The sequence below is a fragment of the Triticum urartu genome, chromosome 3A (genome assembly GCF_056163025.1).
Source record: "Triticum urartu cultivar PI428250 chromosome 3A, HENAU_Tu73, whole genome shotgun sequence".
NCBI lineage: Eukaryota > Viridiplantae > Streptophyta > Magnoliopsida > Poales > Poaceae > Triticum > Triticum urartu.
In genome coordinates, this window is record NC_141875.1 from 680,851,277 (window position 1) to 680,869,489 (window position 18,213).

An 18,213-nucleotide genomic window follows, 5' to 3' on the forward strand; every position below is an offset into this window, starting at 1 on the left:
CACCCAAAGAGAAGGAACCATCACTGGATCATAGCTTGGGTGATCTCCCCAAAGAACCTGCCAGGTATTGGAGAACCTGACGTCCATAGCAGCCATTAGCGATGGACGTGCTCGTCCTCCTCCCTGACACGGCGACGTACCACCTCTGGCGGGGCCGGCTCCCTCCGAACCGAAGTGGCCCACGCGAATGCCACCAAAGGAGATGAGGGTCGACGACGGGACCCGGGGCCGGGTTCCTCACCAAGCGTCGCGCCCCTGAAGGTAGCACCTCCCAGTGCCAGCCCGGCGGAGCCCAGTCCCGGACATGGGTCCTCTGAAGCAGGACGTCGTCGCGGACGTGTCGACGGCGAGGATGCGGGCCGGGCATCCTCGACAACAAAATACTATATGCCGCAAAAGTAAAGTAACATTTTTTAAATGATGGATTGTGATGATTTCATATATGCAAATTCTAAATTTTATAACTAAAAATATAAGAAACTAAAAAAACATCGATCATCGTCTAACAATTTGAAATTAATCTAATTCATCTAGCTAGCTAAAACTAACATTTTCAAAATTTCTAACATTTCTATATAACTAACATTTCTATAACATTTGACATTATATATATTATAACTAACATTTCTACATACTATTTGACATTAATCTAATCTAATTAATTAATTCATCTAAAACTTTGTATCAAAAACAGAAAAACAGAAAAAACTAAAAGCTAAAAACAGAAAAATTGTGTGTGTGTGCGCGTCTAGTGTACATGTGTGTGTAGTGTGTGTGTGTGTGTGTGTGCATGTAGTGTGTGTCTGTGCATGTAGTTTGTGTTAGCGCTACGGTCGGCGCCGGCGCCGGCGCCAGTGTGCGCTACGATCGATGAGGGAGGAGAGGGGCCGGGGGAGGGGCTCACAGCGCGCGCGGGCAAGGTCGAGGCGACGGCGGGGCGACGGCCCGGGGTGTGACGGGGCGGCGACGGCGCGACGGGGATGGGGACGGGCCCGGGGCGGCGACGGAGACGAGGGCGGCGACGGCGACGAGGGTGGCGACGGCGACGGGGGCGGCGACGGGGACAGGGGCGGCGACGGGGATGAGGGCGGCAACGGCAACGGCGCGCGACGGGGGCGGCGTAGGACGAGGGCGGCGTCGATCGATCGGGAAGAAACAGAGGGGGAGAATGAAATTTTTCGAAGTGTTGTATATATAGAACCAACCTTTAGTACCGGTTGGAGCCACCAACCGGTACTAAAGGCCTGTTTTGGCCAGGCCAAGCGGCGGGAAGCACCCCTTTTAGTACCGGTTCCTGGGTCCAACCGGTACTAAAGGCCCCACCTTTAGTACCGGTTAGTGCCACGACCCGGTACTAAAGGGGTTGCGCTGGCAGGCGAGAGGCGCAGAAGTTTAGTCCCACCTCGCTAGCCGAAGGGCGCTCGCACCTGCTTATAAGCCCCGCCGCCGCTGCTGTCTCGAGCTCCTCTCTAAAGCAGGCCTTCTGGGCCTACCTCTGCTACTCTGCCCTGTGGGGCCTATTGGGCTTGCGGGCCTACATCCTGGCCCAATAACAGATTGGGTTTCTAGTCGTATGCAGGCCGCTGTGGCCCGGTAGGTGGGCTTTTTTCATTTAGTTTTTTCTTTTCTGCTTTATTTATTTTGTTTTATTTATTTTTAGTTGTTTTTTGCCATATTTAGAGTTTCTTTGTGAATATTTTTGATAGTTTTTAGAAACTTTCAGTTAGTGCCGGTAGTTTTTAAATTTGAATAGTTTAAATTTTGAATTATTTGAAATTTGTGTGAATCACTAGTTTGTGAATAACTTAACTTTAAAAATACATTTTCCAGTGATTCTTTTTTCTTATGTTTGATATTATTGTGTTTTATCATTATATTCAATTTGGTAATGCTTAAGTTATTTAAAAAATGAAATGCCTTTGTAACGGATGAGTTTTCGTCCGAAACCCTCATACTTCGAAACAGATTGTCCATTTTGTACACGAAGTGCATCCAGTTTTTGCGGTAACCCTCTCTACTTTTTTGCACATGCTATGTGGGTGAAATTATGATGCCATGCCAACTTTCATCCTTTTCTGAGTTCATTTGAAATGCTTTTCAACTTCAGGGTTATTTAGCTGAAAAAATCAGTAAATGCATGAAAGAATTTGCTTGCAGATAAAATTTCTTCGCGTTTCAAATGCCAAAACACATAACTAGCTACCCTAACTATTACAGAGATTCCCTCCTGGGTGTGAAACACAGAAGAAAGTGATGATAGTTAAGCCGATCACATCCCAGATCTTTGGGTGTGAAACTTTTTCTTCGCGTGTGTCCCTTTGCGTCGTAGCCATGGAAAATCTTCATCATTTAACGGGATGCTCGGGACAATATTCACTGTGAATGGAGCAATTTCATCAAACTTTTCATAATCTTCTGACTTGTCTGTCTTGTCATCCACTCCCACGATGTTTCTCTTCCCAGAAAGAACTATGTGCCGTTTTGGCTCATCGTACGATGCATTCGCTTCCTTATCTTTTCTTTTTCTTGGCTTGGTAGACATGTCCTTCACATAGAAAACCTGTGCCACATCATTGGCTAGGACGAATGGTTCGTCTGCATACGCAAGATTGTTGAGATCCACTGTTGTCATTCCGTACTGCGGGTCTTCCGTTACCCCGCCTCGTGTCATATTGACCCATTTGGACCGAAACAAAGGGACCTTCAAACCACGTCGATAGTCAAGTTCCCATATGTCCTGTATATAACCATAATATGTTTCCTTTCCCGTCTTGGTTTCTGCATCAAAAGCGGACACAACTGTTTTGGTTGGTGCTCTTCTTATCTTGGGCGATCATGTAAAATGTATTACCATTTATCTCGTACCCTTTGAAAGTCATTATATTCGAAGATGGTAACTGGGACAGCAAGTACAGGTCATCTTCAATAGAGGTGTCATGCATGGTACGTGCTTGCAACCAGCTGGCGAAACTCCTGGTTTGTTCACGTGTAATCCAGTCATCAGACCGCTCCGGGTGTTTGGAGCGTAGGAAATTCTTGTGTTCATCCATATACGGAGCCACCAAGGCGGAATTCTGTAGAACTGCGTAGTGTGCTTCAGTGAGAGAATGTCCGTCCATACATATTATTTGTTCCCCTCCTAGCGTGCCTTTTCCATCCAGTCTGCCCTTATGCCGCGATTCAGGAACACCAATCGGCTTAAGGTCAGGAATAAAGTCAATACAAAACTCAATGACCTCCTCATTTTGACGGCCCTTGGAGATGCTTCCTTCTGGCCTAGCACGGTTATGAACATATTTCTTTAAGACTCCCATGAACCTCTCAAAGGGGAACATGTTGTGTAGAAATACAGGACCCAAAACGTTAATCTCTTCGCATAGGTGAACTAGGACGTGCGTCATGATGTTGAAGAAGGATGGTTGGAACACCAACTCGAAACTGACAAGACATTGCACCAAATCATTCTGTAACCTTGGTATGATTTCTGGATCGATTACCTTTTGAGAGGTTGCATTGAGAAATGCACATAGCTTCATAATGGCTAATCGAACATTTTCCGGTAGAAGCCCCCTCAATGCAACCGGAAGCAGTTGCGTCATAATCACGTGGCAGTCATGAGACTTTAGGTTCTGGAACTTTTTCTCTGCCATGTTTATTGTTCCCTTTATATTCGACGAGAAGCCAGACGGTACCTTAATACTGAGCAGGCATTCAAAGAAGATTTCCTTCTCTTCTTTGGTAAGAGCGTAGCTTGCATGACCCTGATGTATGCCGTCTTTTCCGTGCATACGTTGCTGGTCCTCCCGTGCCTCAGGTGTATCTTTTGTCTTCCCATACACGCCCAAGAAGCCAAGCAGGGTCACACAAAGATTCTTCGTCACGTGCATCACGTCGATTGCGGAGCGGACCTCGAGGTCTTTCCAATAGGGCAGGTCCCAAAATATAGATTTCTTCTTCCACATGGGTGCGCGTCCGTCAGCGTCATTCGGAACAGGTTGTCCACCAGGACCCTTTCCAAAGACCACCTTCAAATCCTTGACCATATCATGTACATCAGCACCAGTACGGTGGCGAGGCTTCGTGCGGTGATCCGACTCACCTTTCAAATGCTTGCCTTTCTTTCTTACGGGATGCCTGCTCGGAAGAAATCGACGATGTCCCAGGTACACATTCTTCTTACAATTAGCCAAATATATACTGTCAGTATCGTCCAAACAGTGCGTGCATGCGCGGTATCCCTTGTTTGTCTGTCCTGAAAGGTACTGAGAGCAGGCCAATCATTGATGGTCACGAACAGCAACGCCTTTAGGTCAAATTCTTCCCCCATGTGCTCATCCCACACGCGTACACCTGTTCCATTCCACAGTTGTAAGAGTTCTTCAACTAATGGCCTTAGGTACACATCAATGTCGTTGCCGGGTTGCTTAGGGCCTTGGATGAGCACTGGCATCATAGTGAACTTCCGCTTCATGCACAACCAAGGAGGAAGGTTATACAAACATAGAGTCACAGGCCAGGTGCTATGGTTGCTGCTCTGCTCCCCAAAAGGATTAATGCCATCTGCGCTTAGACCAAACCATACGCTCCTTGCGTCATCTGCAAACTCCTTCCCGTACTTTCTTTCGATTTTTCTCCACTGCGACCCGTCAGCGGGTACTCTCAACATTCCGTCTTTCTTACGGTCTTCTCTGTGCCATCGCGTCGCCTTGGCATGCTCTTTATTTTGGAACAAACGTTTCAACCATGGTATTATAGGAGCATACCACATCACCTTGGCAGGAATCTTCTTCCTGGGGCGCCGGCCCTCGACATCACCAGGGTCATCGCGGCTGATCTTATAGCGCAATGCACCACATACCGGGCAAGCGTTCAAATCCTCGTACTCACCGCGGTAGAGGATGCAATCATTAGGGCATGCATGTATCTTCTGCACCTCTAACCCTAGAGGGCAGACAACCTTCTTTGCTTCGTACGTACTCTCGGGCAATTCGTTGTCCTTTGGAAGCATATCCTTTATCATTACCAGCAACTTTCCAAATCCCTTGTCAGATACACCATTCTCTGCTTTCCATTGCAGCAATTCCAGTGTGGTGCCCAGCTTTTTCTTGTCACCTACGCAATTCGGGTACAACAATTTTTTGTGATCCTCTAACATGCGCTGCAACTTCTTCTTCTCCAAATCACTTGTGTAGTTTCTCTTTGCATCGGCAATGGCCCGACCTAGATCATCAATGGGCTCATCTGATGCCTCTTCTTCAGCTTCTTCCCGCATTGCCGGCTCAACTTCTTCCCGCATTACCAGCTCAGCTTCTTCCCCCATTGTTGGATCATCGTATTCAGGGAACCCATGGCCAGGATAGCTGTCGTCGTCCTCTTCTTCTTCATTGTCTTCCATCATAACCCCTCTTTCTCCGTGCTTGGTCCAAACATTATAATGGGTCATGAAACCGGACTTAAACAGGTGGACGTGAATGGTTCTTGACGTAGAGTAATTGTGACCATTCTTACAACGAGAACATGGACAAGGCATAAAACCATCCGCCCGCTTGTTTGCCTCAGCCGCAAGCAGAAAAGTATGCACACCCTCAACGAACTGGGGAGAGCATCGGTCATCATACATCCATTGCCGGCTCATCTTCATTACACAACACCGAATAGACCAAATTAATACAAGTTCATACATAAAGTTCATACAACACTTAAATGCAACAAACAAATAACTCTCTAGCTAAAGCATTTAAATACAACAACAAATACGATCAAGATCGCAACTAAGGTAACAATGGATCCAACAGCATAATGATACCAAGCCTCACTATCGATGGCATATTTTCTAATCTTTCTAATCTTCAAGCGCATTTTCTCCATCTTGATCTTGTGATCATCGACGACATCGGCAACATGCAACTCCAATTCCATCTTCTCCCCCTCAATTCTTTTCAATTTTTCTTTCAAGTACTCGTTTTCTCTTTCAACTAAATTTAACCACTCGGCAATAGGGTCGGTTGGAATTTCCGGTTCACATACCTCCTAGAAAAAATTTCTATGTAAACTTCATGGGCATAATTTGTCATAAACATGAAATGCAACTAGTTTTAAAAGAGAATATACATACCACATCCGAATCATAACAAGGACTAGGGCCGACGGGGATGGATATCAAAACCATGGCACTATATGTATAACGAACAACGTACGGGTAAGATAATTATACGAGTAACTATATATCCAAATCACACAAACATCAATTTTTATATAAAATTTCATGAACAAGAGGCTCACCACAAGGTGGTGCCGGCGACGGGACGGTGCGGGCGATCGACGGTGGCTACGATGGAGATTTAGAAGGCACTAAGTAAACCACACCTACATATGCAAACTAAGTGTTATTTTTGACCTCAAATTGCATATAAATCAAATACTAGCACACACATATATATATCCTCCCAAATTACTAAACTCACAAATTAATCACTATATAAACCAATGCAAGAGCTAATCTAGCAATGAGAGATGAAAGGACAAAGTTGCTAACCTTTGTGATCATTTGAATGGATGAGGGCCTTCAAATCTTGACAAATTTTGGGCAAATTTTGTGATGAACTCGAGAGGAAGAAGGGAAGAACAGAGGAGAGGGACAGGGGAAAGGGGGAAGAACAGAGTGCTGGTGGACGAAGGGTTTATATAGGACGACATTTAGTACCGGTTCGTGGCATGAACCGGTACTAAAGGTGCTGGAGGGGCCCCACTCTGACAACATCCTGCCTCCACTTTCATTAGTACCGGTTTGTGGCACGAACCGGTGCTAAAGGTTCGCCACGAACCGGTACTAATGAAAGCGGCCCGGCTAGCCGTTGGAACCGGCACTAATGTATACATTAGTGCCGGCTCAAATACAAACCGGCACTAATGTGCTTCACGTTTGACCCTTTTTCTACTAGTGTCCTTACACGAAATGGTCACAAAGAAAACAGTGCTAGTCCGCTGCCTTATTTCTGGTTGTTAATGACCAATATAGATGGTCATAGCCTTGTAGATTGTGGTGGGTTGTGATGACTAGGCGCCATCTCATCAGTTTTGCCTATGTGTCATGTCTATGTGGCAGTTTTTGCCCTAGGTTGTAAAGCAACCTACATTTCTATCATTTCTAAAATTCCCAAAAAAATCTCATAAATTCTTTGGGGCATATCTTCATCAAATATGTAAGAATCCTTCCTTGCCTAGTTCAAAACTAATTCAACAATATTCATTTTCCTATTCTGTTCACAACAACACTTTGTGAAGGAAGTGCTATTTATATATTATTGATTGCCCTTGGAATTTTTGGGCACTCTTTCCTATCCAAATCAGTACAGCATGACAAAATTCAGCTCCATTTGCCTAGCAAATCTTCCTCGGCAAATTTCCAAAGTTTTTGTCCACCTAGAAGCATTGTGAAGCAAGTACCTTTTTTATATCTCTAAATGACATGAAATTTATACAGTTCCTTCATATGCCCAAATTATCACCCTCCTCCAAATTGCAGCTCAGTCAAATCATCTATGTGAGCCCAGGTTCAATTTATATTTTATGGCCAAATTGGCACGTTGCAAAGCAAGTGTTATATAGACCCCGCCTATTCTACAATGTCTCAATTGGGTTATATGATGTTAGCTCTAGGTATAGGTTCTTATCAAGCTGCTTTATTCCATTTGATCACTCATGCTTATTCAAAAGCTTTATTGTTCTTGGGACCAAATCGACCCAATTCAGTGGCTGATGAAGTTTTGAACCTTTTTTCTAATATTCGTTGAAATTTTTTGTGTTTCTGCTTGAGCCGTACGAGATGAAATTTTCATATACGGCTCTCTTTTTTTCTACCCCAGGCTTTGCAACATTTCGAAATCGCTCCTATTACCCTCAAACTTTTCGGGCACTCTTCCATACCAAATAATTGCCACATGATAATATTCAGCTCAATTTTCCTAGTAAATCTTTCTCGGGAAATTTCCAAAGTTTCTACCTCGAGAGAAGCTTTGTGAAGTAAGTACTAGCTAGGCTTACCCAAATGATCTGAAAATTTACCAGCGCATGACCATACCTAAGTAACTTACCTACACCAATTTTGAGCTCATTTCATTCATCCAATCTCTCTCACTAGTTTTCCCAAGTTTCTGTCCATAGAAGAGCATTGTGAAGGAAGTACTACTTTGGCATGTCCAAATGGTATCAATTTTCTACAATGCTTTACTATGCCCAAATAACCATCCTCCACAAAATTTCAGCTCAATCCATTCATTATTTTGAGCCCAGCTTCAACATTCATATTTTTGTCCACCGTGGTACTTTGCAAAGCAAGTACCACCTAGGATCCTCCTTTTGAGCTAAAAATTTGTGAAGACATTCTCCTTAGTAGATTATCATCCTCAGCCAAAACTCACGCCCATTGGCCATGTGCATTTCCCGTACCGCTAATCAAACACTTGGCTGCTAATTCATGTTTGAGCATCGATCGGTCTCCTCGTGAGAATCTTATGTTGTAATTTTCTTCCTAGCACCAACCTGGGGAGTGCCCAACCCACTAGACATACCTAGGCTGCCCAGAACACAAGGCAACATTACGGTCACGCGGTGACCACGCGACGGGCATGCGAGTTTACGTGCTCTAGAGTTGGGGCCCTCAGCCACCGCCCAAACCTCGACGTATCGCCACCAAACCATGTATTTATGATTAAATAGGTCCTTATGTACTTAGAAATGATTTTTGGAAAAAATAAATAGCAAACTATGAGGCAGCTGCAGTTCAAATTTGACCCGCTTCCAACTGAATCGGCGGAAATTTGTCTTTTTCACGAGAGGTGGATCAAAAAATTTTACACCCAACCATTTTGTCAATTGTGCATTAAATATGACCTAGTATTTTATAAAAATGATTTGGTCCAATTTTGCAGCAATTATTTGGTAGTTCCTTCACAAAAAAACCTCCTTTCGGGCACTCGAAAAATGGAAAATGCTTTTTTCGTCCAACGAAAATGAAAACTTCCTTAGGCAACATTGTTTGCCATTCCAATATGCACCCTTGTGCACAGTATGAGATCATTTGAACAAACTACGCCATGAATGTGGCCATAAGATTGATCATTTGGCTTGAAAGCCCTGAATCTTCATGCATGATAGCTCATTTCTAAGAACACTTTTTTGAAATAATTGCCGTATTTCAAGTTTATTATTTTTCCTGATAACTTGGCCACATATTATGACACAATGTGAAGGTTTTGCAATTTTTTGATTTTTTTGAATTTTTTATGCCCGTTTCAAAATGCGGTCAAAACAGCGGGAATGACCGTTCCTAGCTAGTTGTTGAATCTTGGAATTTTTTTGGTGTTTCTCTGATTAAATAGATACTTATGTACCTAGAAATTATTTTTGTGAAAAATGAAGAGCAAACTACGAGGTAGCTACAGTTCAAATTTGACCCGCTTCCAGCTGAATCGACGAGAATTTATCTTTTTCACCAGAGGTGGATCAAAACTTTTCACACCCAACCATTTGATCAATTGTGCATTAAACATGGCCTAGTATTTTAGAAAATTCATTTGGTCCAATTTTGCAACAAATATATGGTAGTTCCTTCACAAAAAAAAACTCATTTCGGGCACTCGGAAAATGGAAAATGAATTTTCCGTGCAAAGAAAATGAAAACTCCCTTAGGCAACATTGTTTCGAATTCCAACATGCACCCTTGTGCACAATATGAGATCATTTCAACAAACTATGGCATGAATGTGGCCATAAGATTGATCATTTGGCTTGAAAGCCCCTGAATCTTCATGCATGGTAACTCATTTCTGAGAACACTTTTTAAAAATAATTGCCGTATTTCAAGTTTATTATTTTTCCTGATAACTTCGCCAGATATTATGACACAATGCGAAGGTTTTGCAATTTTTTGATTTTTTTTGAATTTTTTATGCCCGTTTCAAAATGTGGTCAAAACAGCGGGAATGACCGTTCCTAGCTAGTTGTTGAATCTTGGAATTTTTTTGGTGTTTCTCTGATTAAATAGATACTTATGTACCTAGAAATTATTTTTGTAAAAAATGAAGAGCAAACTACGAGGTAGCTACAGTTCAAATTTGACCCGCTTCCAACTGAATCGACGAGAATTTATCTTTTTCACCAGAGGTGGATCAAAACTTTTCACACCCAACCATTTGGTCAATTGTGCATTAAACATGCCCTAGTATTTTAAAAAATTGATTTGGTCCAATTTCTCAACAAATATATGGTAGGACCTTCACAAAAAAACTCATTTCGGGCACTCGAAAAATGGAAATTGAATTTTCCGTGCAAAGAAAATGAAAACTCCCTTAGGCAACATTGTTTGGAATTCCAACATGCACCCTTGTGCACAATATGAGATCATTTCAACAAACTATGCCATGAATGTGGCCATAAGATTGATCATTTGGCTTGAAAGCCCTTAATCTTCATGCATGATAGCTCATTTCTGAGAACACTTTTTTAAAATAATTTCCGTATTTCAAGTTTATTATTTTTTCCTGATAACTTGGCCACATATTATAACACAATGCGAAGGTTTTGCAAATTTTTGATTTTTTTTTGAATTTTTCATGCCCGTTTCAAAATGCGGTCAAAACAGCGGGAATGACCGTTCCTAGCTAGTTGTTGAATCTTGGTATTTTTTTGGTGTTTCTCTGATTAAATAGATACTTATGTACCTAGAAATTATTTTTGTAAAAAATGAAGAGCAAACTACGAGGTAGCTACAGTTCAAATTTGACCCGCTTCCAGCTGAATCGACGAGAATTTATCTTTTTCACCAGAGGTGGATCAAAACTTTTCACACCCAACCATTTGGTCAATTGTGCATTAAACATGGCCTAGTATTTTAGAAAATTGATTTGGTCCAATTTCGCAACAAATATATGGTAGGACCTTCACAAAAAAATTCATTTCGAGCACTCAAAAAATGGAAATTGAATTTTCCGTGCAAAGAAAATGAAAACTCCCTTAGGCAACATTGTTTGGAATTCCAACATGCACCCTTGTGCACAATATGAGATCATTTCAACAAACTATGCCATGAATGTGGCCATAAGATTGATCATTTGGCTTGAAAGCCCTTAATCTTCATGCATGATAGCTCATTTCTGAGAACATTTTTCCAAAATAATTGTGGTATTTCAAGTTATTATTTTTCCTGATAACTTGGCCAGATATTATGACACAATGCAAAGGTTTTGCAATTTTTTGATTTTTTTGAATTTTTTGTGCCCATTTCAAAATGCGATCAAAACAGCGGGAATGACCGTTCCTAGCTAGTTGTTGAATCTTGGAAATTTTTTGGTGTTTCTCTGATTAAATAGATACTTATGTACCTAGAAATGATTTTTGGAAAAAAATAAAGAGCAAACAATAAGGTAGCTGCAGTTCAAATTTGACCCGCTTCCTACTGAATCGGCGGGAATTTGTCTTTTTCACCAGAGGTGGATCAAAAGTTTTCACACCCAACCATTTGTCAATTGTGCATTAAATATGGCCTAGTATTTTAGAAAATATATTTGGTCCAATTTTGCAACAAATACATGATAGGCCCTTCACAAAAAAGTCATTTTGGGCACTCAAAAAATAGAAAATGTTTTAAAAAAACTCATTTCTCCTAACTCTTTTAAAAGACATTTTTCTTATTTCGAGTTGTCATTATTCCTGAAAACTAAGGTCAAATTGGATGACACGTGAGAAGGTATGCCATTTTTTTTATTTTCCAGGTCATAAAATAGCCAATATGATTTAAAACTTTACTTTTAATCGATTACGACCAATTTAGATGGTCAAAATATCGTACTTATATACTGTGTTCTGATTGGTCCAGGAGCATCTCACGCGGATCGTGCCTAATCACCGTCGGATGCTCCTGGATCCAACGGCCCGCGTGTCTCACCCACGCTCCCAACCCACAATGCGCACTCCTCTCTCGCGAACCCCACTCAACCCCTCGTGCCCTCCTCTCTCTCTCGAACCCTAGCGTTCCACTCCTCCCTGGCCTCCGCCACCTCCGGCGCCCTCTGTCCAGCGAGATCCCCTCCAACCCACGTCTCCACGACTCCTCCTCTCTGGATCGATCACCCCCAACCCATGACTCCTCCTTCTCGCTGGATCGATCACCCCCAACCCACGACTCCTCCTCCTCTCTGGATCGATCCGCAACTGCTTCCAACCCAGCCGCCGCCGTAGACCTTCCCCAACAGGCCGAGCCGAGACGTACCCCTTCCTGCTCGATGGCTATCCCCTCCATGGCGGCCGACGGCGGGGTGCCGTTGGCGGAGAGGGTCCGCGGCGTCGGGGCCCAGATACGCAACCACTTCTGCATCGGGGCACCTTCTTCCGTTTCGATGCCTACGGGAACGTGCTCTACCTCCACGTCGACGCCGCCTCGCCCCTCGCCTGGGACGTCCACCACTGGTTCCCCTGCTCCAGTAAGAAGGATTTTACTACATGTTCCTTGCTGTTTCATGAATCCACAACATGGTTTTGAACTCTGACGAACGGTGGATGGATGCTGGGTTTTCGTCGATCTGCAGGGGGAGGGAGGATGGTCCCGAGCAACCTGCGGATCATGCAGCTGCAGGCGTCCAGGAAGAAGCAGAACAAGCTCGAGTTCCTCGTCCCCTAGTGGGATCTGCAGCTCGGCATCTCCATCAACCAGTTCCTCTCCATCTTCGCTTCCAAGAATCCCGACTTCAGGTGACCTCCTGTCTGACGCCCTTTGCTGACCCTAAACAGTTTTCAGGTGAACTGACGGATTGTTCTGAAACTGTACGTGCAGGAACAAAGCGTTCGCATTCCTGTTCGCCGATGGGGCCAATGAGGAGCTCAGCTCGCTGCAGGCCGTCGTGTTCACCGGCTAGTCCGTCCCCTATACCTCCAGGCAGGGCAGGTTCAGGGCTAGTGTTACTCACCGATCTACATCTTTCAGTGTGTCTTCCATGATCTTGCCTCTGTTTTCCAATGGTACGGCTTCAGGCTCCTCCCCAGTATTTCATTGTGTTGTTTCTTCAGTGCTCACTACTTGCTAGTGTTCGACTGCTACCAGTGGAATAAGATTAGTCTTTTATAATTGTTTTCTTGAGGATGAGTTACTGGGGCTGTTCAGGCAATGACTCCAAATTATATGTGTTTTCTTGAGGTTCGGGTGGTGGACGGAGATCTGCACGAGGTGCTTGGACAGCAGATCAGCCCGGAGCTCCGGGGCCGCCTTGCCCTGTCCTGCAGCTACAGCAGCAAGGTACATGAACTAAACAGCAGTAAAATTACTCCTGTTTTTGAACGTGGACGCAGCGAGTCAGATGTGAAATGGGTTGCAGGTGTGGCTGGTCGGCGACAGGCTGACAACGCGGGAGGAGGAGAAGGCGGAGCTGGGTTGCAATAGAATCCCAACAGGACCAACGCTGAAGGACCTGGACATGTGCTTCTTGACATTCCATTGCTTGGCAACACCTTCCAAGGGTAAAAACACCAGCACCCGCACCCTGTTTCTAGCGCCATACGAAATGGGGAATTTATTATTTTGCCTTCTGCTTACACAACACCATTATTATAGACGTGACCTGTACATTGCAATCCTCCTCCATTGCTTCATATGACGCTAACTAAACCCTCTCGTTTCAACTTGCAGATAGCCATCCCACCACACCAGCATGCCCTGGCTTTGAATCGGCCACTTCACCACCGCAACGGGCAGGCTTTCCCTGCCCGCCTTTGGGCTGGCATCCTACAAGCTCCGCAGCTCCCTGTGGGCGTCCAACGGTGACCCGGAGCAGGAGAGTGTCACGTCGCTGATGCAGGAGGCGGACAACTGGCTCCGCTACGTACAGGTAGACCACCCGTACTTCCGGTTCTTTGTGTCCCACTTTGGCGCGACGTGGAGATGACTGCTCTGTTGTAAATTTCCTTTTTGTGTCTCTGTTAGTTATATGATGATGACTGTGTGTTGCCAAGTCTGAACTCAGCTGGCTGTGCGTTGAGCACAAGTCTGTTCTCTATGGCACATAGTGCAGCGCCCCTCTGCCGTGGGGGTTGTATCAGTTAAAAAAGGCTTGCCTGTATTGCGGGCTTTGACAGCAATTTCTTTGGTAGACAAGCATAGATATCTGACAATACCAACAAGCATGCCATGCATTGTTCAAGCTTGATTATCCACCCCAGTCTAGCTAGCAGATCATCCAAGGTTATGCTAGGTTGGTTGGTACAGTGACACCGAGGAGAGAAATAAAAATAGGAAGAATAGCGGAAGAATGAGGGAATAGGTTCTGTTTTTGTTCTGTCTTTTTTCTCTTCCCGATCTAAACATGTTGAAGGTTCTGTTTTGTGCAGGTTGCTCTCATGAGGAAAAGTTGCGGCTACAGGATGCCCTCCTCCTCTCCTCCACCCCCTGACATGGTGAGCTCCACCCCTCCTTCTACCCCTTGCAGATCTGATATGAAGTGGGCATTCGTTGCAATTGTTATGGCCACAACATAGCAGCATTGTATTGGTTCAATTTTTATGCATAATTCGATTGTGACTATGCTGTTTGATGCTGCTTGCCTCATCTATTTTTCATGTCTTGTGTGAAGTCTGTACCCTACTAGAAGATGCCACCATCAAGTTAATAATAACACTAATGATCATTTGATTCTAGTCTAGAGATACAAATAACATTAGTTAGGTCCATGGATACATGGATGAACACACACAGCTAGCAGCCTAGTAGTGTTAGCAAAGGATGTTAGTACAATGCTTATGGCATTCATTTATATTGAAGAAAATAGAAACTAACTGTCATGGGCTTTTTATTGTGGAGCTCCATGAACTTTTTTGGTCGATTGGCTGTCCAAGTTCCTGAAGAACAAATCATACAACCATTATCTTGTTGATTGATGCAGTTTCTCACCTTTTTGCTGCTGATGTTTAGTTCCTTGCTTGATTCTGGATACTATTAAGTTGAAATAAAATTGTATGAGAAAATGATCACTAAACTAAGGAGGCATAACCTGATAATAACTTATTTTACGTTAATAGCCTACAATGTTGTCTTGGAGTTTATTGTCCAAAATAATACCTCTACTTTTTGTGTCCTTCAGGAATGCGTATCCTTCAGGACAACTCAAGCCCCTCCACCTCTCCTGTACATGAATGTGAGATGCTGCGCATGCAAGATCTGAGCCAAATGGCATATTGTAATCTTTTTATTGCTGGTTTTTATGTACCATGTCATGAAGATGTACGTTTGAAATGTTTCTTTGATAGCAAAATTGTATTCCTGTGTACATGTTGCTTTGACAGCAAAATTATGAAAATTTCTCAACAATATATATGGGCAAAATTGTATTCCTGTGTACTCTGCCTGAAAAGGCTACAGCCAACTGAGGATGTTATTAGAACCTGACAACTGGGACCCATCTGACTAGTGGACCCTTCTTTTGGGAAAAAAAAGAAAAACTAAATTCGTTTAGACAAAAAGGCCACAACCCAACAATAAAAAAGGCTGCAATGTTGGGCTTGGCCCATGTAGCTAGTCAAAATTAACAAGAAAAAAATACATTAAAAAGGCCGAATTGTTGGGCTAGGCCCATGTAGAAAACCGAATTGGACCGGGCTGAATCTTGTGCCACGTCAGATTGCCAAGCTGGATGCCTACGTGGCCTGGGGAGGTTGTTAGTGACCAAAACGCCACAGTAGACGTATTTTGGTCATAGACGTCTACGACCATTTCAGAAGAAAGGTCGCTATAGTCAGTTTACGACGGCCAGCTTTTGACCTTATGTTTTTGGTCACAAAAAGGTCACAAATGGAAATTTGTGACCATTCAGTGACGAATAGTGGTGGTCTCAAGTTGACATATTTCTTGTAGTGTTTGGTCTCGTGAAGAAATCATGCGGAACAAGAGTTTGTTTGAGCCGATGTGTACATGCATTCAAGTCATGGAAGCTAGCAACCAATACTCCACCAGTGTCAACATAAAACAGCCAATGACCAAAACTCACCAACAAGAGCACGTCACCATCACCATAAGTAACGGTCACATACCAATAGCCATCGCCATTAAGGCCTTCAAGCTTCCCCATGATTTCTGCGACCGGCAATTCAACCCGGTACTTTAAATCCCGAACCTTAGTTTCATAGTTCTGCAGCAACCATATGTCAACAATTTCCATGGCCTTGTTACAGCTATAGATGCCAAGCATGTCATCCATCTCAAAGATACTTGACATGGTGGGAACAAGTGGAGTATGAATTTGCCGAAACGACTCAGCTATGGTGTCGAATATTACCAGTTCACTTTCTGCCTCATACTGAACTGGGGCACTTCCATCCTCGTAGTACGGAGCTTTGTTTTTACGAGGATAATACACTGGGTACCAATGCAGGCTATCGCGCAGCTGAGCAGGTACATTGAAGAGCGCTGATGCTATTCTGGTCTCCGAGCACTCGTGGAACTAGAGGATGAGGAGGCCATCACAGGAGGTCTCCAGGTAGAAGATCCCGTCAAACCGGGCGACGGGTTGGAGCTGGGCGTCACGGGGCGCGGCCCGGTGGTCGAAGACGACGATATTTTTGCAGATTTCTTTGCCGTTTCTTTGGCTGGAGACGACGGGGAGGTTGGCCTGGTGGCCATGGTGGGACACGAGGAATTCACGGGTGGTGGCAACGTGCAGCAGGCCCGGCAGACGGCGCAGCAGTGGAGGAGGCGGACTAGGATCTCCCATATCACGATCTCATCTGCGAGGCTACGATGGAGAGGCGCCATGGTCGCTCGCGGGGAGGAGAGGAGATGGGTAGGACCGCGGAAATCTTTCGGAATGATTTCTTCACGACACCAGAAGGTTTACCAGAATGGACTTGTGATAGGCTCAGCCCAGGTCCATTTTGCAAGTCTGGTAAAAACGTAGTATACAAAAAAAAGACGTCTTGTTCTGCATGTTACTTCTTTTTTTATTAATATTTCTGAAATGAAAAATATTTTACTTAAGTTTACCAAAAAGATTCATCAAAAAAATTGTAGCACTGCAAAAAAATTGTTCTCGCAATTCTAGAAAAACATTCGTATCATTCAGAAAATGTTCATGAGATTTAACAAATGCTCACACGTTTAACATTTTGTTCATGACTTTTTTTTAAAAATATTCATGGAAATGTCAAAAAAACCACATATCTTGCTAAAAAGGTTTGTACAATATAAAAAATGTTCATGGCATTTGAAAAATGTTCCTGCATTTAAAAATATGATTCACGACAATTTTAAAAACTGTTCATAAAATGCAAAAAAAATCACATAATTTGTATAAAAATTCAGTGTGTATTTAAAAATGTTCAATGTACATTTTACAAAAAAAGTTGTATTTATACATTGTTCGACGTGTATCTAAAAAATGTTTGACCCATATACAAAAAAATTCAACGTGTATTAATAAGTCAACATCCATTTAAAAAATGAAAAATAAAATAATCAAGGAACCAAAATAAGGAAACCAAAAAGAAACCGACAAAAGCCAATAAAGAAAAACAAGGAAAAGAAACGGAAAAAAACGCGTGGAACCTTCCCAAAGCTGGGTGGAAGGCTCCATGAAGCAATGTTGGAAGCTTCTTGGGTGTATACTTAGTGAGTTCAACATTCATTGTGCAGGACACTTTGCGTGGAATAATAGCAATGATCCTCCACATACCTTAAACACCTTGAGAGGTAAGGTTACCATAAAACTCAGTTGACATATTTGGAGTTATTTCTGGCTGATCCCTCTATAGGGTACTCTGGTTAGACGAGTAGACAGAAGGGGAAACAAGAGACGATTTACTAAGGTAGTCAGGTTCAGGACCTCGGGATTGGGGTAAAATTCTACTTCCTGCTCCTGTTGTATTTCTTGATGTATAGGGATGTACTATAGTGATCGAGGGATTGTGTGTAAACTCTATGTTCTCGCCTATATCGATTAGTCTTGCCCGGCTTATAAGGATACTGGGGTCTAGGGTTTACAGGATCCTAGTCGGTTAGGGTTATGAAGGAGTTCTCCTAGATATTGTTTTCCTTGTCATATACTCCAAGCCTTCTTGGTCCTTCTCTCTGTTGGGCCCATGGGTCGGTACAATAGCCCAGACACAAATTGACATAGGGGGCCTCGAGCCGGCCTACTTAGGTTGGCTTCCAGTATGATGTGGCACCCCTAGACTATA

The 18,213-nt window shown here is 43.5% G+C and overlaps 2 protein-coding genes across 2 annotated transcripts; one reads left to right on the forward strand and one right to left on the reverse strand.

Moving 5' to 3' along the window:
* The first annotated feature begins 13,155 nt into the window (after positions 1-13,155).
* LOC147981522 (very-long-chain aldehyde decarbonylase GL1-6-like) lies at positions 13,156-15,372 on the forward strand. Its single transcript, XM_087517138.1, has 5 exons — positions 13,156-13,288; positions 13,368-13,509; positions 13,679-13,877; positions 14,377-14,442; positions 15,126-15,372. Exons 1-3 carry the CDS (start codon positions 13,160-13,162, stop codon positions 13,840-13,842), a joined length of 435 nt encoding a protein of 144 aa, XP_087373264.1. The 5' UTR covers positions 13,156-13,159; the 3' UTR covers positions 13,843-13,877; positions 14,377-14,442; positions 15,126-15,372.
* Positions 15,373-15,872: 500 nt separating this feature from the next.
* On the reverse strand, positions 15,873-16,751 carry LOC147981523 (uncharacterized). The gene is made up of 2 exons (XM_087515994.1): positions 16,542-16,751; positions 15,873-16,481 (listed from the first exon to the last, which is right to left on the reverse strand). Exons 1-2 carry the CDS (start codon positions 16,749-16,751, stop codon positions 15,873-15,875), a joined length of 819 nt encoding a protein of 272 aa, XP_087372120.1.
* Positions 16,752-18,213: the final 1,462 nt, after the last annotated feature.